Below are 21,640 nucleotides of genomic sequence, written 5' to 3' on the forward strand. Positions count from 1 at the left end.
GTTGACATGCTTCGCTCTCTCTATAAAGGTCGTCTATAATAATTATCCATTTATCCCACACTCTCTTAAATCAGCTCTATCACAAGATTTCTTTAGATATATGAATGCCATAACTTCTTTTTACTGGTAACAGCGCCAAGACCAACAGAGCTGTAACAGATGATCAGTCGGTGGATTCAACAAAGTCATGCTGAACTTGCCATTTCACCACTACCTCACTATCAAAGGAGTAAGTTGTCTACCAGGAACATAACAGTAACTCCACAAGAGGCTTAACTTTCTCACAGACAGAAATAGCAATGTGAGTACTGTACACTATTCTCAACTTACATTTTGTCTCTGCAGAAAAAATATTTTCTTCTATATCCTTATTTTTAGTAAGACACAGTTCTTTAACAAACACAATATTAATGTTTCCCGTTTATTGATACATATGGTCCCATCCTGCCAAGGTAAAAATTATATTCAGTTGTCGACTTAACTTAATGTACACAGAATATGATGAACATAAACTATACTTCTCCACATACATAACACATTAAACATAAATTATCATGTGTGAGTACCCCGGGTGGGGCAAGCAACCGCCTGCACTACACACGGATGTGTAAGAGTGAGCGGGTAAACCTCCGTGTGTAGTACATTACAGACCCGGCGTACATGCACATTTGTCGATCTTTAGATCCATAAATTACCATATTGGTTAATATGAAACTGCTTAGTTTTAAGTACTGTACTGTATGTCAGTCATCATTATGCAGTATAATGATATCAAGAAAGAGAAAAAGATTTCTTCAATGAAGGCATAAAGTTTTATTAGTAAACTAGTGGAGAGAGAAGAACCTTTATGAAGACCCAAAATATTGTGGTGCAGAAGTTGCCTCTTGTGTCTTCTTTCTTGAGCTTGTGGTCTAGAACTGCAGTTTCTTGGCTAAGGACGCTGTGGCAGAACAAGTCATTTTAATTCTTTTAAACTACCCTTAGGACAAGAAGCCTTAAATTTAATGATAAAAGAAAACATAATTTACAGTAACCTGTCTGTGGGAGAGGGATGGGGGAGTGCACTCCTGTCTCCTTAATGAAATAATTACCAAATGGCAATGCAGTGTTTTATATTTTTATTTATTAGCATTATTTTGATCTATTTCTCATATTTGTAGAGGAATACATTAAACGGTGGAGGGATAAAGACGCCACACCAAAGCACAGATACTCAAAACTCAATGCCGTGGTTGATGAAATGGTATACTGTACAGAGTAAAAAACATGGATCCCCAAAATCCGCATTTGGTGAGGGCCTACTGTACACCTGGATGGTGAGATACTACTTAGCTTAATAGTACTGTAGTAGTATTTATTTCAGCACACATGCATTGTATTCTTTGCTTTTTGATTTCATGATCTCAGATATTTATCTCCAATCACGTTTAACATATTTTCTAGGCACCTAAACCCTCACGTACACTGATAGAAACAGGAACCCATATACTGTACGTACAGTACACGGTAACACTGTGGTCGGTGGCCTTGACAGTGTGTACAGTTTACACTTGGAGTGAGACCTTTACAGTAAAATAGTGCCAATTACTATTGTCTTGCTGAAAGAAATAACTTATTTCCAATTATTGTATTTTGAACTCTTCCGTGTAATGTAATTTACACTGTACAACACAATTTTGCAAAAAGCATAAAAAGAAAATTATACACTCAGACTCTGAATAACTTCATTCAGGAATTTTTATGTTCATACTCTTACAATCATGTGGATATCCTTGTTTATTCTTATTATTTACATGTTATGGACACTATTTACACAATTCTACTACACTTCTTTATGCCTTAGTTAAGGTGTGGCACTATTCATAGCTTGGTTCAAAGCGGAGAGCAGTGTCACACTCCACACAATTGTACTGTAACCTGTGTAATTACGTCAAGAAACCAAACAACTTTTTGGTATTCCTGGCTACTGCCTCGAATATTTCCCCTGAGAAAAATAGCAGGAAACAGTTGACCTCCCTACTCCCCTCAGAGATACTGCCATCAGTCACCCAACAGCTGGCATTATCAAACTCATGGTCAGTGGGCATATATGCACCATCATTTACACAGTGAGAAAGAGGTACAGAACAGGATTTCAAACCATCAGCTGCACAAAACCAAATATATTTCACATATAAACGAACTCACGAATGCTGAACGTGTAACAGTGAGAAGATAAGGAGCAATTTTTATTCTATTACATAAAATACTAAACGTCTTAACTGCAGTGCAAGGACGGTGAAGAAATGTATTACCTTACCTAACTTAACTTACTGGCTGAGCTATATGCTACATCATTGTTGCTTAACACTAATACAGCACTGAGTGAGAGAGAGAGAGATAACTATACCACAACAATATATAAATACAGTACACCTCCCCCCCCCCAGTTCGCAATTTTTTTTATCGAAGTCCTCTATTATTTGCGGCTGACACCCTGGATGAACCCAAGAATGTCTGTGGGTAGTTTTAAAGTTGCGGCATTTTCGCGGCTGGGACAGGGAGCCATTCATTCTAGAGACTAATTTCTTTTACCTGTATTGTATGTATGTGTGTGTGTGTGTGTGTGTATATACACACACACACACACACACATTTACAATACAGGTAAAAGAAATAAATGTCCTAAGGGCAAACACTTGCGGCCATTTTAAGAACCTAACCCCCGCGAAATTGGGGGCCCCCCGTACTGCATTTCGTAAAGTTAATGGTGCAAAAAAAGACAAATCACGATGATGTGGCCTGGCAGAGAGGGTAAGAGTGGGACACTACAGATACAACAAGAAACTCACCTCCAAATCCAGATTCCTCAACGATCTTGCGCTTGAGGGTCGGCTTGTCATGATCCTTTTTATTCTTTATCGAAGGAGGGAGAGGCAGCAGTGGCCCGGGTGTATGTGCTGGACGGTTACTGTGGGAGGACGCAGAGTGTGAGGTCAAGAGCTGGAGCAGAGTGTGAGGTCAAGAGCTGGAGCAGAGTGTATGGTCAAGAGCTGGATCAGTGTGTGAGTTCATGAGTTAGGACACACTGATGATTTACACAATTACTTACAAGCTGCAGAAAGTAGGTATAAGTTATAGCCTGTAAACTAAATGATGCTTTTGAAAGTTAGTCCAACTAAAGTAAATTAACACATATACATTATTTCACACGCTCTCCCAAAGTTCACTCTCTCTCTCTCTCTCTCTTTGTACTAAACGATGAAGTCAATCTAAAATGTGATACATATTGTATTTCCTCAAAATCTAAATAAACTTCTCTACTTTTCATGATGAAGCCTTAAAGAGAAAGTAAATGTTCCTTGTCATTGTGACCTTTGCTGTTGGAGATAATCCAATATTTTTTGTATTCAGCATTTAAAGTCTTTAGAAAATTTATAAAAGAATATTATACAAATAACACAAGAGCCTGGACACACAAAGATCCAACCACTTTAAAGAAAAACAATCCAGGACTGTCCATTCATAATTGTACTCTCAGAAATCTCGAATAATTACGTAAATCCTTTGATAATTGCGTATAAATTTTGTAATGGTTAGTTATTTGCTTACCACATAACAATCAAGTGTGTCCTCTAATTTTTTTAACAAAGTCTACACAACCACCAAGCTGACATTCTGAACGGGCATCACTTGACCTACATCACGTTTTTGTCCCAGAAAACCATAAATAAATCAAGCCTTTGTAACTTCACACTCTGAGGGATGCCTGTACAGTATCATGATCACTGGGGCAGGACTTTAATACTACCTGATAGAGTACAGAACAACCTCAACAACATAACTCATGAGCTACCTGAAGTAAGGCATTTTGAGAGCCTGAGTACAGCTGCATCTCTTTGAGGGGTTAATAGTGAGCAGTGATCCGAGAAGCTGCAACAAGTCATCGCTGGCAGCAAGGAAGAGATCACGAAGCGGCGAACCATCAAAGTGCTTGAAGGCCACAAAGTCAGGGAGTTTGGTCATATCCTGCAAGAAGAAGAAAGAGTACACAGTTAATTCTATTAGTGTACTGTACCAAGGGAGGAAAAATGGACATGTACAGTCTAAGAATAAAGTATCTTCTCAAATTTTTGGTGCATAAATAGTGGAAAAGTTGAGCCATTTGATGCAGGCATCTGTGTACCTCATAAACAGTTGGCAGGTCAGTGGAACCCTGGAAAGGGTAGTCAGTTACACCATCAAATCGATTTGCATAATTACTTACTTTCTCTAAGGATTATTCATTATTAAGTATACAGGGGCCCCTCCAAAATTCACGGGGGTTAGGTTCTCTAAATGGCCACTAATCGCCAAATTCGCGAATAACATATGTGGACTTGGGGGGGCGGGGTGCTTGAAATTACATTTTTACTTGTGTACAAAGAAATGTATATTCCCTTTATGTGTTTGCCCTTAGGACAATTATTTCTTTCATCTGTATTGTATATACAAAACACATACAAATAAATAATAACGGGAAAATCCTCGCACAAATAATCAGAAACAAATTTATTAAAATTGTGACAGTCTTCCCTCAACTCTATGCTTTATTACTTTATTAATAAAGCACAGACTTGAGGGTAGACTATCACATTTATAATAAATTTGTTTCTGATTATTTGTAAGAGGATTTTCCAAGTATTATTTATTTGTGTGTGTTTTGAGTGTGTGTGTCTACACACACCCACACACATATTTATAATACAGGTAAAGAAAATTACTGTCTCTAGAACGAATGGCTCCTTGTCCCAGCTGTGAAAATTCCGGCAACTTTAAAACTACCCACAGACATTCTTGGGTACATCCAGGGTGTCATCTGCGAATAATAGAGGACCGCAAAATAAAAATCCACGAACTTGGGGGATCCCCTGTTCTGTATGTCTGTATATCACAACTAAAATATTAAGTGGTTGAAAAATTTGAAATTTGCATCTAGTCAGGCATACCAACTGATGAGATGTAGTCACAGTTACGCTCTCAGTATAATCGGCCAGGTTTCAATAATGACCAGCCAAAGATGTGAAGATACTTTTTTTAGCCTGTAGAGGAGAATCACTGAAATAATATTATTTATGGGAGTTAAACATGAATTCTGAATGCAAGTGGAAGGAAAAAATTGAAGCAACAGAGAAGGTGTGCTTGAAACAGTATGTGTGAGTACTGTACTGCATATAGAATGGTGAGGATAAGAATAATTTGAAATTAGGTAAAGATGTAGAAATGAAAGATGCATCAGACACAGGGTGGATCAGGTTTGCTTGGGTGTATGGATATATTAGGAAGATTAGCAGTGAAAGATTGGCTAAGACTGCATGATTCTGAGGTGGACGGTAGGAGGGAGAGGGGAAGAAGAACAAACAGGAGATGGAAGGATGAGGTGAAGAACACACAAGAAGTGAACTGGATGGACATTCAGGAAGAAGTGAATATCATATGATGTACAGTAAATAACTAACCATAGAACACATCATCAAGTGATAACTGAGGTGGATGAGCTGCTTTGTTATGTTGAGTGGAGGTACAGGGGTAAACCAGATGGATATTGAAGGCTTTGTTGGGGAAGGGGAATCACAAAACAGGTAAACATCTATGACAGCAGTAAGAATGACTGAGTGACAGTGAACGAAGGGAGATGATCTGTGTTTTCTTTTACTTCTCGTCATCAAACAATACGTATATATTACCAGGAAGAGAGAGAGAAAAAAATAAATAACAAATAATGATAATAAATTTGCTTACCTTCCAAGTATCATCTGTGGGTGTGCCAAGGGCAGTAAATATTCTAGTGAGCTGGTCCAGGTCGGAATCCCCTGGAAAATAGGGACATCGTACCAACATCTCAGCAAGGATACAACCTACAGCCCACATGTCAACTCCTGTCCCATAGGAACGTGCCCCAAACAGTAGTTCGGGACTCCTGAAATAAAGGGAAGTAATAGTTGTAGCGTCACACGAATAATTAAAGCACAAAGGACTGAAGCATCAAGTCTAATTCTATAGCAGAAGGAAAGACAAGAGACCTGACAGAGGAACTGACAGAAGAGGATTTGGAAGAGTTGGTAAAAAGTACCGAGGAAAATGAAGAAATTATGGAATTGCAACAAGAAGGTTGGAGCTTGGACAATTTTGGTGAACTACTTTGTCAGGTAAAGATGGTAAATGATTTAATTGTTGACCACGACCCTTCCATGGAACAGAGCCTTAAGATGGTCCGAGGAATCAACAAGGTATTGTTTCCCCTACCAGGAAATGTTTAAAGACCTCAAAGCAAAGGAGAAACATCTACCAATCACCATGTTTTTCCCAAAAGAACCAGCTACTACGGCCACTGCTCACCCTCCTCCTCCCAGCCACCTCCCGGTAGCACACCTCTCCACCAACCACCACTGCTCCACCCTCCTCCTCCCAGCCACCTCCCGGTAGCACACCTCTCCACCAACCACCACTGCTCCACCCTCCTCCTCCCGGTAGCACACCTCTACACCAGCCACCACTGCTTCACCCTCCTCCTCCCGGTAGCACACCTCTCCACCAACCACCACTGCTCCACCCTCCTCCTCCCAGCCACCTCCCGGTAGCACACCTCTCCACCAACCACCACTGCTCCACCCTCCTCCTCCCAGCCTCCTCCCGGTAGCACACCTCTCCACCAACCACCACTGCTTCACCCTCTTCCACCAGTGATCCCGATGATCCACCTATGCTTCAGTAATCATATGTCTCCTTATGTACAGTGGTGACTCAAGTTTCTCATACACTGCATATATAAAGTACTTTATTATGTATCAATTTCTACTCTATAATGATGATTGATGACATTATGCCAGCATGAAATAAATCAAAATGACTATCTTCAATGATAGTAATACAAGAATGGGATCACTTGAAGATTAGACCCTCAAGCTTATTTCACCTGAAGATTAACCACCCTAATATTACCTGGGGATGGGGGGGCTAGATTGGTTAAGTTAAGATATGTTAAGGTGGGCTACCATTTGTGTGGTTAATTTTCATTTAAAATATACTGGGATGTCTAACCTTCAGCTGATCCCCAATATTTTTCACCAAACTGATGGGAAAATAACAAGTTGTAGTACTGAAGAACGGTTCTGTACTAACCTGCCCCCAACATTGCTACCAGTACAGTACCTCCCAAGCAACAATTAATTCTGATCTCTTATATGTTCTGATTTACTCACTTAATATGAAGGCCTCTCACAGTAACCTGTACCAGTGAGAGCTTTACAATAAACAAACACTTACCTATACCATCTAGTAACCACTTGGTGGGAATATTGTCTGTTTGGCGAGCCAAAGAATCGTGCTAAACCAAAATCTCCAATCTTCAGCACCCCCTCACAGTTGACTAACAGGTTGTTAGGCTTTAGATCCTAAAACAAAACAAATAAAGAAATAACTCAGTATTTAATGAAGGAGGAAATGTTCCCAGGTAAACCAAAAGCAGAATTTTCACAACTGAATGGTACTTGGAACTTTACCTGTTAAAACTTGTCATTACAGGTCAAGGATCCTTTATATGAAATCTAAAGTATAAATCTGAATGTTTTTTGAATGGACCTATTGTACTGTATGTGAGTATGACGGCTTATGCGACATGATTATGTCAGCGCATGATTGGCCACAGTCAAACACTCTTTATTAAACCCATAATTATAACAAAAACTGCAATGAAACACGACAGCTGCAATGCAATGAAAAGGCATTGATAAATGCAGGTTAAGTCTGGAGAGCAGCTGATCTGGCTGCCACTATCCCCACCATCTGTAGCCCACAAACTTTTCTTCACACTACTCACTGCCGAGGTTTTGTTTACAGCATTAAGAAGTACCCGAACAAAATCATGGTTACTATTAAAATGTGCTACAGTATATAAACAAACCAGTGACAACTGTATGTGGGAAGAAGCAGTGAGTGAGAAAATGTCATTGGTGAAATTTACTCAATGTTTTATCTACACTTGTACAGTGGGGTATGCTATAACGAACGGATTCTACTATGAATATTCCTATAACGAACGGTTTTACCTATAAAATTGAGAATGCTATAACGAACGAAACTCCTACAATGAACAGTATTTATTTTTTATTTTATTTGTTTTATTTTTATTTTTTTTTACTAATTTATTGTTTTACTACAAGTATTAATAATATTCTTTATTTCAGGAGTTTAGATGCATATTTATGCCTTTTTTTTAAATTTTTACAATTTTATATTATATTTTTCAGTGTTAAGTGGTTGTATTTGGGGACCTGGAACGGATTAATCCTATAACGAACGAATGCTATAACGAACAAGGCTCTAGAACCAATTAGATTCGTTATAGCATACCCCACTGTACAACAGAAAACTGTATTAAACTAAACATTATGTCAAACATAAAGTACAAGGAGTACAGTATTAAGGTGTACCTCAGTAAAGTCATGTTTACCCTCAACAATATCTGAAATGCAAGAGGCAGGAAGCAGTGGTGTAATTAGAAAATTTCAACGGTCTCATTTGACTTCTGGATGTGGGCCTGTATAGGTTAGCCCAGGCTAAACCAATTGTAATGTACCTGTAAGTACAGTAGTTCTAGGCATATGGAAATCAAAACAATCAGCTGAATACAAAATCTTAGAAAATATAATAAATTAAATTTTTTTCATGAAATCTCAGAATCAACAAAGTTTTCCATTAATAAATGGGTTTCCTCACTAGTACCAACATGTCTAACATAAATGAATCCTGATTGTTAATGTCTAGAAAAAAAAATGACTATTGTAGTTTAAAAAAAATAATGTATTTAAATTCTAAGTTAATACAGTACCTCTACCCATAATAAAACAGTAAATACAAATTACTTTGATAACAGTAGTAAAAAAAACACCAATAATAATTATGACAATACTAAAACAGTAATAATAATAAGAGTAAAGATGACAAGCCACTTTCCATACCCTATGCAAGATCCAGTGAAGGTGAAGGAACTCCAGTCCCCTTAGAGTCTGCATGATGTAAGCCTTGATGTTGGCTGGTGTCAGGATGATGTTGTCTGTGTCTTTGATTATCACCTGCAGGAACAAACACAACATTAACCATTCATTCTACAACACACAAACACTAATTCCACAACACACAATTTACTACACTAATGTTAAGAGATGCTAGGTTACATATATACAATGCTTACAAAATATTTCCCCATTCACAAAAAATTCCCTCAAGAATACCTAACACAAAATATTTTCCAATTTATATAAAAAAAAATCACCCCAAATTACTTCACCTCCAAGTCAGTATCCATGAAATCAAACACGAGCGAGACATTGGACTTGTAACCAAACACGTCGAGAAGACCAATGAGGTTGGGGTGGTGGACCTCCTGAAGCAGTTTAATTTCCCGTAAAGCTGTGCGGTTGATGCCATCTCGTGCTTCCTCCCTACTGCCAAGCTTGATCTGTTGGCAGTGATCATAAATTAGCTTAAAAATATCAATGATTCTATCTTATGAGAGGAGTGGAGATTATGTGTGATGAGGAGAGTGAAGAAAAAAAAAGAAGAGATAGAGGCTAGTTAAGGAGAGAAGAACAAATGAACATCAGCAGCAAGAAAGAACAAAAGAAGTTATGGAAGGATGTGTGAATAATGAACGCTGTATCATACACCTCAGGCATGACTCCTACTTTAATATATCTAAAATACACTTATATTTCTACTCTTCTGTCATTGGGAAAATTCTGGGATAAAATTTTGGGCCTCAAGTGAAAAATGAAAGAAAGAAAACTCCCAATTTAAGATAAAGGGAGATATAAATAAAAAGAAAAACATTAAGGAAAACCTGTCCAAAATTGCTTACCTTTTTCACGGCAACAATCTGGTTTGTCTCCACGTCCAGAGCCTTGTATACAGTAGCAAACTGAAAAGGAAAAAGATAAATTTACTTCTCTTGTCCCAAATACTCATAATAAATGGATAAATGAATGACTGTACTTATTCTACCATTATTCTTCATTTACTTATTCACCTTCATATAATCCTAAATGATTAACTTCGCAGTCATCAGTTATACGGCCATTTTCTACGCTTGTGTGGGTTATCTGTGATTATTTGATGGCAGCTCCACACGTCACATGGTCTCTTTCGGCCATCCTCTTGTTGGGTTCATAATTCTGAGGTCATTTCTTATACTGGAACCTCTCACCATGTCATTCTTGCCCTTCCCATAGCTCTCCTGCCCTCCACATTCAAATAAAATTAAATAATTTCAGTACAATGAGTGTACAGTACAAAATGCACATTTTACCACTCTAGGCAGTACAGTACTAAACCCCTTCACTAACAGATTGACCACCTGGACCCAAGTGGTTAAACATTATCACTGTAATATGTACATTCATCTTTCCTGAAGTTAAATAAAGTTACTTTGGCTAAGAAAACAGCACAGTTATCTTATTTAGAATTAGTTAACACTTTTCTGACAGCAAGAGGCAAGAATCAACCAAAGTTATCCTGATCAAACAAATGTAAGCAGATTGAACATAATTAAAACCACAATGGGTTTTATCACTGGCGTCTTCAGCAATATGTTTTTCAATACAATGAATTCAAAATCTAGAGGGAAAGAAAGAAAGAAAAATCTGAATTTAGCATTGAAAAAACAATTTTAGATTTTCACACACAAAAGACCTAATCTAACCAAACAAAATAATAATTATAATATACTTTCATCCTAAGATAGGTATGTTACGTAGTCTTTGGTTGGTTCATCTTACGTACAATATATCATAATACAGTAATATAAACTTTACTGTAAGTCCTCTTGTGTATGGAAAGGATAATGTCCACACTACTGCTGGGAAGATGCCACCACTACTGTGCTAATGTGTATCACCACACTAATAATAATACAACACAGTAGTACCATGAAAATTGCAACTCCCATTCTTGTTAATAATTACAGGGTATTCAATTTTGGGGGATATTACAGTACTGTATTGTTAACATAAAGGAAAATTTATCATCACCACCATTACAAAAATTGTCTAAAGTTGCTGCTGTTTCTTAGTGAGTATGATATGACAGGCCAGTAAGACTGTTCTCACTCAAAACAAAACCTCCATCTATATCTTTCCATTTAAGGGGTAAGACATAGGCTTTCTTCCACAGAGATGTATAAGGTTGTGAGTGGGAATACTGTATGACAAACAGGTACAGTCCTGGGCTGAAGTTCGTGATACAGTCAAAGTGGAGTGTGCAAAGTCCGCCCCCCATCCTTACTGTGTGGTGGGTCATTGTCAGTTATGCCCCTCATGAAAAATCAATGTTTTCCAGAATCGTGTCAGAGTCTTTCCAGAAGGCTAAAATTTGTTAAAGATATGATGAAATTAAAACCAATTACAATTACTTTAAATTAATCAATACAATTATGTAAAATGTACAAAGTATTTAAAATATACTGTACACGAAAATAATACATATTAAAATGATAATAGACACCGCATTCTGCATCACAAAAGAAAATGAGATCTATTCGTTTGGGCGGCTGGAGACGAGACTAAACTAAAGTTCTATCTGAGTAAATCAAAGCAGACATTTTACTTACTGGTACTATCTAAACAAGTAGACCTGTTTACTGTAATAATAGTTACCAAATTACTAAAAAAAATAATTACCAAAAGAACATTGTAATTTTTAGTTTAACCAAGATTATCAAATATCAAACATGAAATTAATAATAAAAAAATAAATAAATAGAAAAATATGTAGAAATGTTCAATATATGTGGGAGGTTTTTAATTTTTTTTTTCAAGCTTTTAAAGTTGGGGTAAAATTTTCAAGATCTAGCAAAATACTTTCAAGCAGTGGATCCAATGGTGGCTGTCAAAAATGTAAAACTTGATTTGGCTAAATTGTTTCATGAATTTATTAAACAAAACAATGACATTCTTTTCCAGTACTGTTTGTATATTGGGGACGATGGCCGGAGAGTGACCCGCCGTCCAGTAACGGTGTGGGCGGACTTTGTACCCTCCACCTTGACTGTATCACTAACTGTCACCTATCTCTCAAGCTGCCAGTTATAAAAGGAACCACGAAAGAAATACGACGAAGCAACACAAAAACCGAACAGTTTAGGAAGATAGTAGTGAACCCCTGTAAGTCCCTCAGGTAGTGTAGTTAGTGCCCATAGTCAAGTTATTTAAGAGAGGACTGGATAAATTCTAGGATGACCAACGGTATTATAATCGGTAAAACTGCAATTTCGAACAATAACCCTAGTAGTTGTGCCACGTGTTTTTTCGATGGTTTAGACAATTTTAAGACACCTTTCTTCTTTGATGTTTCCGTTGCAAATGACCTCAAATTACCTAACCTATCCCCCGGTATATTTGAGTAATTTGCGAGGGGAAGGTCACAGAAGGAAAGTGTCTTAAAATTGTCTAAACCATCGGAAAACTCATTCCTCAACTCGAGACCCATATTGTCTGAAACTGCAGTTATATCTTATTACCATTTCGGTCATGCAGCGAATTTTAGGATTTTAAGTTTAGGTTAGGTTAATTTAGGTTAGGATAGGTTAAGTTAGGTTAGGTTAGTTTGAAGTTATGTTTTTCCGATGGTTTTGAATGTTTTAAATGCTTCTGACCTGCTTCCAAATAGGTGTATGACCGAAACGATAATTTTACCTGAACAACATGTGTGTTAGGTCAGGTTATATTGGGTTCTATGCATTGTCGTTTCCATTTTTTGTGTTTAGTATCATGATAACAGTATGTAGAAAAAATTCCAACCAATTCGGACAATTCCTTCTGGTGGTCACCCTCTTCTACAGGGTCCGACTAATTACCCAAATGTAGCCAAATATAGCCGGAATGAAGTCAAATAATGGTCCTAGATGAATAAATCGGACTGCTAATCACTTCTCGACTAGTATTTGGTGTCAGAAAGTCACAAAAAATTGGAAAACTTAATTTAATCTGAGTTAATAGATCGCGTGCATGTACCGAGGGAGCGAGGAATTACCCAAATGTAGCCGGAATGAAGTCAAATGATGGTCGTACAAAGCGTAATTCGGGCTGTGAATCACTTCTCGATTATTATTTGGTGTTATAAAGTAAAAAACAATTGGTAAACTTAATTTAATCTGAGTTGTGTTGGGTTAGGTTAGATTAGATTAGATTAGATTAGGTTAGGTTAGGTTAGTTTAGGTACATACACTTGATCTATTAACTCAGATTAAATTAAGTTTTCCAATTTTTTGTGACTTTCTGACACCAAATACTAGTCGAGAAGTGATTAGCAGTCCGATTTATTCATCTAGGACCATTATTTGACTTCATTTGGCTACATTAGGGTACATTAGGGTAATTAGTTGGACCGTCTTCTACACATTTACCAAATTTACTGTAGGGTTAAATTTACTACTACGAAGCGTACAACCATCAACCAAGTTATTTTATATTACAGACATAGTGACCCTTCCATTAGGTAATTAAGGTAGGTCAATATTATCACTTGACCCCATAACTACTCGTCTGACCTCTGACCTCTACTCACCTGTCCTTCTCCTAAAAAGTCTATCTTCTCGTATCTCTTTAGTTTCTCCTCTATTCGTATTCTTCCTCTCTTTTCTTCGCTCTCCTCCATGACTGTAGTTAATTAAAGGAGTTAATTAAGACTTTATCTCTCTCTCATCTTCCTCTTGTACCAACCCTCCTCCATACACATGAAGGATACGGTACTAAACTACTTTCCATGTAAACAATACATTAAATTAACAAAATGGTACAATATACTTTAGATAATATTCTAATAATTATCAGTATTTAATAAAAAGATATATTTTGATAAACTAATGTATAAATACTTAAACAATTAAAGACGATCTCATTAAAATTTTTAGTTGCCGTTATCCCTTTGTTGAGTGGGTAACTAAAATAAAATTATTCTAATCACAGTTATAATAAAAATGGTATGGGTATTATATTTTAACTATTTAATTTATAATGTTGTTTTATTTTAGTAACAAATGGAATGTGAAAAGAGTTATTCTATATCCAGCAGTGTCAGATTTAAATAATGCATGCCTACATCTTTGTTGAGTTCTCAGGTATGCAAAGTAAATCCTAACATAAACTCGTATTTTACAGATATTCTTGGGTAAATTTGACAACTGAAGAAGAAATAGCGGTTGTTGATTACGTCACTTCCTTGGAATTACAAAACAGACTGGCAGGGAAACTTATTTAAAGGGAAATTTCAGGAAGAATACATTCACAAGAAAAATTACATATTTCAGATTGTGACCATATATTGGGTCCAAAGTTCACATAGGTTAACTTTTTCTTAACTACGTAAGTCATTGCCGAATATTTCCCTCCTACAGGACTTCGGTATCAATGTGTCTCTTGTAGTTTATAAACAGGCTTATACAATTATAAACCCGTATGACAACTTTATTGAATTATTATTATTATTATTGCGGAGAAGTACAGTAGGTCAAAAACAAAACAGTATAGAATGTTGAAGAATTAATGTTAATATGAGTGTTAAACTTGGTTCTCCTCTGCATTACTGCCACCCAAACAGCTCACACTGCAACCTTCTAACTTTCACCTCACCACTAAACTAAAAACTGACTTTATGAGCGAAGGTAAAGGCGGCAGGTTAAAAACATGTTGACTTCTTCTGAGCTCAGTATACAGATTCTTTTATGTAGAGAAAAACAGAGGATGAAGGGAGATTAGAGATGGAAGGGCCGTTCATAACACAGAAATTGAAGACTAATTAAGTTAGTATTATGGTAATATTATGCACTGCTGGGTTGGTTATTGTGGGTAATTCTTAGAGTTGTATGGTTGTATGGTTGTTAGAAGGCGTTGGATAGCCCACCCTATCCCATACAGGAATCCTTGACGATATCCTGACAGTTAATCCTAAATTTACTATTCCACGTCGTTTGCTCTTCAATAAATTATAATTAACCTAACCTAACCCAATCTATCGTGCCGTCTCCCCTTGTGTTAACACCCTCAGTGACAAGACGTGACTGAACTACTGCACTCAGAAGGGTAAAACTCACCCCAAATCTTGCCAATAAAATTACATTAAAAACTCCCTCCTCTTCCCCCTTCTGTTTCTCATCTCCTCCTCTCCCTCCCTACCTCCTTCACCCCTCCTTCTCTCCCTACCCCTCCTTCTCTCCCTCCCCCCTTCCCTCACACACCTGCCTTTCATCTACCCCCGTACCCTCATTAATAATAACACCTGTATCGTCTCTTGTGAAGATTCCACCACAGGACCCAAGAATTGACAAAGGAAGTTCGTGTCCCTTGAGAAGTAATAATATTTTTCATCAAGTTGTATGAGAGAGAGAGAGAGAGAGAGAGAGAGAGAGAGAGAGAGAGAGAGAGATCAAAACAAAAGAACTACACTATATAAAAACAAATTCATACGTCCCTAACCTTTATCTTCCTTCCCAAGACACTGACAGCACTCCTAAGACACTGACAGCACTCCTAAGACACCGACAGCACTCCTAAGATCTTCAGACAGGAGTAACACACCCTGACGCGATCTTCAATATATTCTCTTCTTTAATATTATGAAATGTAAAGAAACTTATTTTTTGGGAGGACATCGAAATCTATTTTGTCTAAGATATAAATTTGAACGAAATGAATTGCGCTCTCTCTCTCTCTTGTCTCTCTTGGTTGTTCGTCTCTCTCTCTCTCTCTCTTGTCTCTCTTGGTTGTTCGTCTCTCTCTCTCTCTCTCTCTCTCTCTCTCTAACAACCCCAACTTACAAACATTAAACTTCATTAGTAAAATGTTGTTTATGTTTCAGTCACTAAAAGAACTTTGAATCAACTGCTCCAAAACAATGGTGACTGAACAGAAAACGGGTCGAGTGTAGTTGTTCATCACTGTTCAGTCGAGAGGTTAGGTCGTGGAAACAGCTCTCGCCTCTAGTCATAGGCACCCCCGGTCCACCCAGCTGTAAATGGGGAAGTGAAGGCGGTCAAGAGCAGTACCGGCCATGTTGCCTCCTTGTGTACTGAAGGCTTAGTATACAGTGTGTTGTATCCACACTGTCCCTAACGGGCAGTCATGACCTGTGGGACCCACTCGGCCTCGGGCTGGTCCCTGTTTGGGGTCCGTGCTATTTCACTTGGCGATGGGGGCCCAACCCACCTGCACTTGGGGGGGAGGAGTTTGGGGGCTTATCAAAGGGGCCTGTGTGGGGCCCGCCGTACCGTACATGTACAGTCGGGGTCAAAAGTCTTTAACACTTATCAATATCTGGCATCTACTTGTGAGTTATATGATTGGGATACACTAATAACACTACTGGTCATCACATATTATGCCTGAACCACAAAATGGGATAAAACTCTCCTTAATACCTAAGATCTTCGGGTACTTACATGACAAATACTGTCAAGTGTTCAAGACTTTTGACCCCGACTGCACCATGGTAGAGACACTGGTCAGCCCGGGTATGGGTCCACGAGCAACTACCCTGTCCTCACTGAACCAGTCTTTGTATACCAGGAAATAATGTTCACAGATGATCGTATATTTTTACACAACTAAACGACCATTAACGACTTTCAACAACACTGGCCGCTGCTCTACATTGGGTGAACATTAAACACATATCTACACAGGTGAACAAATAATTCTACGCAGTTGGATGAACATTCATACACAGTTGAGAGAATAATTATACTTTAAAAGTGAAGAAGTCAGACAAATACGCGGATCATTAGCAGAATTTTTTGAAAACAATTAAGAAAATGACTCCAAAAAAAACGGGAACGGTTGATGGTAAACCATTAACTCTCAGGCGAATACAGAAAACGGATATTTTTCACATTAACTTTTCCCCCGAACTTCTAAACTACGAATGATTTTCTTTTTAACAAACTATAGGAGAAAAACGTGAATAATTAGTGTTGCCCTATAAGCAGAAAAATATATTAACAAACTAGTGGAAGGGATTATATTAAGTCTTTTGTGATTAACTTTTAAAATGGTTTGATCATTACACCAAGTATACAATTATTTGAGAACCAAGATCACCTTCCGACACATTTTCAGGTAATAATAATAATAATAATAATAATAATAATAATAATTAACCACCTTATATTCTTTTCTATGTCAATACAACACTAGCCATTAACCATGATTACAACTATTCTGTAAATAAAATTTTTTTGGGAAACTGTTGATCAGGAACACGATCCAAGCATCGTAGTAAGACCTGAAGGCGGCGTAACACACGGGAGCAACAAACTCTAACAATTATAAGTCGTATCTTCAAGTACTGTACAAAACTAACTCTCCCGTACGTCCCTGTCTGGACTACTGTACAGCACAGTTCATCACTCGCTGAAGTTACTAAAAATAGACTGAGACGCTGTGGCAAAATGTCTGGCCGCACACTTTGTTATTCACATTTGCTTGAGAGGTATTCAAGCACATTGTGTGTTTGGTTCTATACATGGGAACTGACTTAGCTACTAAGTGCAAAGAATGGATACAATCTTAATATGTCAGCTATCTTGTCCTTAGAGATAAAGTGTTGTGCCATTTCACACACAGTGTGCTTGGACCTGTCCGTAATAGGTGGCCATATGTCTGGCCACACACTTTACATTTAGTCTTGTTCACATTTGATTGGGGGACATACTGCCAGAGGTACTTATATCCTAACCTTAGTCTAGCGGTTACAACATATTGTAATCTAGTGATCTTGTTACTTGCTCCATGTACATGTTTCACTTGATACATCTCATCATGGTAAACAATGGATCGACTAGTGCCTGCTTGCACTTGTCTACTGGCTTCAAGTTCACTAGCAAGTTCTTTTCTGATTACAGTTTTAAGGGTTCTTTTTGACAGACCCAGATTGTATTCAACAGTGTCTTTGTTAGACGCGAGTTTGGCGAGGGCATCAACTCTGTCATGTTTTATGAGGCCTCTGTGAGAGGGGATCCACAACAGTTTGACCTTGACACCCCGGTCAACAAGGTACGCATATTGGTGTCTGGCTTCAGAGACAAGAGCGTGACAACTTGAGTTGAGGGTGTCAAGGGCAAGTAGTGAGGATAGAGAATCAGTGATGATGAGACTGTCAGTGGCAATGGTATCGTGTGTGTGTGTGTGTGTGTGTGGCACAAGAAGGTACTGGGAAGGGGGGGGGGGAGCGACACCCACGTCCCATATTGACACTCCCGCGTATGATTTTGAGTTGTGTTTATTGGAGTATATATACTGGTAAGTGTAGGAGGGTGTTAGTGGGTGTAATGGAGTGTAGGTCGGCACAAGATGGTGTTTACAATAGTGAGGTAATGACGGGGGCCCGAACCTACTTTTGTCAACAACCTATTCTTCCCTTTCAGAGTTAAGATCGTGCCTCAGTGACCCAGCTGGAGTGATGGTGACTATTAACCCATACACAGGTCTATGTTATTTGTTACACCTGCTGAAGTACCAGTTTGTCACACCTTAACGTGGAGTTTGAGGTGTTTCTCGTGATGACCTGAAGATTAGACACCCCTCAGATCTGTTTCACTTGATGATTAAACACCCTAATGCAGCCTTGGTTAGGTTAGGTTACGTTAGGTGAAATAAGCTGGGAGTAATCCTCAGGTGATTCAAAAATTAATATGTAAGCGTAATTCTCTCTATGCCCTTCCTCCTCCTCTCTCTCTCCCTCCTCGCCTCCCTCTCTACCTCCTTCTCCTCTTCTTCTCTCTCCCTCCCTAACTCTCTCTTCCATCTTCCTCCCCTCCCTTCCCACCCTCTTTCTTGTCCCTCCCCTTCTCTTCCCCCTCCCACCTTATTTTTTGTCCCCCCCCCCTCGCCCTCAGAAGGCTACACTGCCCAGGAAGACGCCAGATTACTCCTCTAGATCCAATCTTCCCGCGTCTCAGTTTCTTCGCTTCAGTTGAACTTCAAACGCCGTAATCTTCATGTTAAGCCGTACCTCAGCACTCTGTTACAGGGAGTTACTTCTCGTTGGTAATGGAATAAAAATGAGTTTTCGCGTTTTTGGTAAAAGTCTTGAAGCTTATTATGACTCAAAGGTCACGATTCTTAATGGGAATTAAGTTGGGAACTCTTAAAGGGACTCACCACGCCCACATTATAAAGTGCCTCAGCTTAAGGAAGTGCGTCCCATACGCATGAGGGCCCATTAGAGGCAGTGTGGATACAACACACTGTACACTAAACCTTCAGTACATAAGGAGCCAAATTGATTTACACTGTACTTGACCGTCATCACTTCACCAAGTGTAAAGTAAGATACCTACCCCGAGATCGAACCAGCAACCCTTGAGACAGAAGGTGAGCGTTGTATCCACTCGGCCACCCCCTCCAAGTGGTGCCCCGTGACGCCCAGCCTGATAAGTTAAACATTGATAACCCTGCCTGTGTTGACACCATGTACAGTTGGTGACAAAATTCCCTTAACACTTGTCAATATCTGGCATCTACTTCTGAGTCACATATACGAATGATTTATATATAATAACACGGCTTTTCATCATATATTACGTCAGAATCACAAAGTGGACAAATAAACGCTCCTTGATACAAGCGAAAACCTGAGAAAATATGTTACAATTTTACTCTCCCTCACCTCAAATCCTTACATGCCAGGCTCTGCCGGGTGTCCTGGGAATTTTGATCACAACCGTACCTCTCAGTCTTTCATACGGAATCAGAGTTTGGTAACAGTGCTTCAGGAGTCAAAGACCACAGGTAGAGTCGAGATTAAACCCAAATTCGAGTTTACTGAGAGAAAATACGATTGGTTCTTGCCTCATGAGAAAGGAAGCATATGATGCCTTCTTTAGTTCAGTTTTCACACACCAGGGCACAACATTTTAAGTTACATAGAGTTATACTAAGTTATAAAAAGTTGCAGAAAGTTATATTAAATTATACTATGTTGATACAAGTTATACTAAGCTACTGTATACTCAATTATACTACATTAATACAAGTCATACTCAGCACCAAACAAAAGTAACGTACAAATTCTTATTAAAAATTTACTATGTCAATATTTTACGTCTCCAAGGGCCTAGCTAAGACTTCAAACTACTAGGGGCAGTCATTTGTCCCCTGTGTCATATTGTCCGCATCACTGTTGAATACAAGACAAAAACCACAACACACACATCCTTCCATTACAGTACTTTGGAGTCTTGGTATATGAGAGGACTCGATCTGTCTGCCTGTATTGTACCGATCACACCTCTGTTCTTAACTAGTACTAAGCGAACGTAACTAGTTAAGGGAGAGTCTCGATGTCTTTCTGTTGCCATTATTTCTATGGTTTAGCTCAAGTCACACAGTTAGATGCATTGTTACGTCTTCAGTCACGAGAAATAATCACCGTTAAGAATCTTGGAGAATCTAAGCTTAGGAGAACTCTTGGAGAATCTAAGCTTAGGAGAACTCTTGGAGAATCTGAGCTTAAGAGAACGTGTGTTAGGGATTTTAAGTGTCATCTCCAGTTCCCTGCTGATCCCATACTTCAGGAGGCATTCATTAAGGAAAGTAATTGCTGCAAGAGTTCTGAAAAGGTTGAGCACTACATTAAAACCTGGTAATGGAGGAAGACTTGGAAGGTCCTCAGTCATGTAGTATGTGTGGGGAGGAGTGTGTGGGGAGTGTGGGGGAAGGTGTAGGTGTGTGGGGAGGTGTGTGTGGGGTAGGGGAGGTGTGGGGAGTGTGTGGGGAGGTGTGTGGGGAGTGTGTGGGGGTGTGTGTGGGGAGGTGGGGAGGTGTGGGGATGTGGGAGGTGGGGAAGGTGTAGGTGTGTGGGGAGGTGTGTGTTGGGAGGTGTGTGTGGGAGGTGTGTGGAGGGATGTGGGGGGGTGTGTGGGGAAGGTGTGTGGGGGGGGAGGTGTGTGGGGAGGTGTGTGAGTGTGTGGGGAAGGGGTGTGTGTGTGTGTGTGTGTGTGTGTGTGTGTGAGTTAGACCCTTACACCAGTGTACAGCACGAGGGTTTCTTCTGGTGATCCGTGATTGCAATTTAGTGTTTTTGTTTAGAGGACACACATAGGAAGTTGGATCACCTGAAGATTACACACCCTAGTTTATTTCACCCTGACGATGAAACACTCTAACGTTATCTGAGGGTTAGGTTAGGTTTGGTTAGGTTTGGTTAGGTTAGTGATCCCTAGAGTTTGACTTTATAAATACCCGAGAGAAGGATATCCCCTCACAGACCGCAGCTTTTATAGGGATTCGGAGAGAGAGAGAGAGAGAGAGAGAGAGAGAGAGAGAGAGAGAGAGAGAGAGAGAGAGAGAGAGAGAGAGAGAGAGAGAGAGAGAGACCATCTGGGCATCTTGTAAACACGATAATTTATCCAAGAACTTGTTGTGTGCCGCGTGAAACATAACCTGGCAAGATCTAAAATGAATTCCATTATCAGTATTTACCCTCCATATATTATCAGGATTAGGTTCGCTTTGTTTCCATGACCCCTAGATATTATGGATCCGTACGTGTCGTCGTGTTCGTAGCGTCCTTGATTCGTCCTTAGAGTGAACACGACAGAGTGGACGGATTTGGTTGAAACTTGGAAGGTACA

The 21,640-nt window shown here is 38.9% G+C and overlaps 1 protein-coding gene across 1 annotated transcript; it reads right to left on the reverse strand.

The window, feature by feature from the left end:
• Positions 1–407: 407 nt before the first annotated feature.
• LOC121872446 (cyclin-dependent kinase 7-like) lies at positions 408–13,751 on the reverse strand. Its single transcript, XM_042375209.1, has 9 exons — positions 13,579–13,751; positions 9,878–9,937; positions 9,308–9,478; positions 8,979–9,092; positions 7,285–7,412; positions 5,761–5,938; positions 3,836–4,008; positions 2,832–2,950; positions 408–940 (listed from the first exon to the last, which is right to left on the reverse strand). The coding sequence occupies exons 1-9, from the start codon at positions 13,666–13,668 to the stop codon at positions 912–914; spliced, it is 1,062 nt and encodes a 353-aa protein (XP_042231143.1). The 5' UTR covers positions 13,669–13,751; the 3' UTR covers positions 408–911.
• Positions 13,752–21,640: the final 7,889 nt, after the last annotated feature.

Source organism: Homarus americanus, unplaced genomic scaffold (assembly GCF_018991925.1).
Source record: "Homarus americanus isolate GMGI-L3 unplaced genomic scaffold, GMGI_Hamer_2.0 scaffold11302, whole genome shotgun sequence".
Classification (NCBI taxonomy): domain Eukaryota; kingdom Metazoa; phylum Arthropoda; class Malacostraca; order Decapoda; family Nephropidae; genus Homarus; species Homarus americanus.

Excerpts from the sequence above, each read along its gene's own strand:
- LOC121872446 (XM_042375209.1), bottom strand. The coding sequence starts at position 13,668 with ATGGAGGAGAGCGAAGAAAAGAGAGGAAGAATACGAATAGAGGAGAAA. Across the intron at positions 7,413-8,978 it reads TTCACTGGATCTTGCATAGG|GATCTAAAGCCTAACAACCT; the intron begins GTATGGAAAGTG and ends GTTTTGTTTTAG. Across the intron at positions 2,951-3,835 it reads CTCAAAATGCCTTACTTCAG|TAACCGTCCAGCACATACAC; the intron begins GTAGCTCATGAG and ends GTCCTCCCACAG.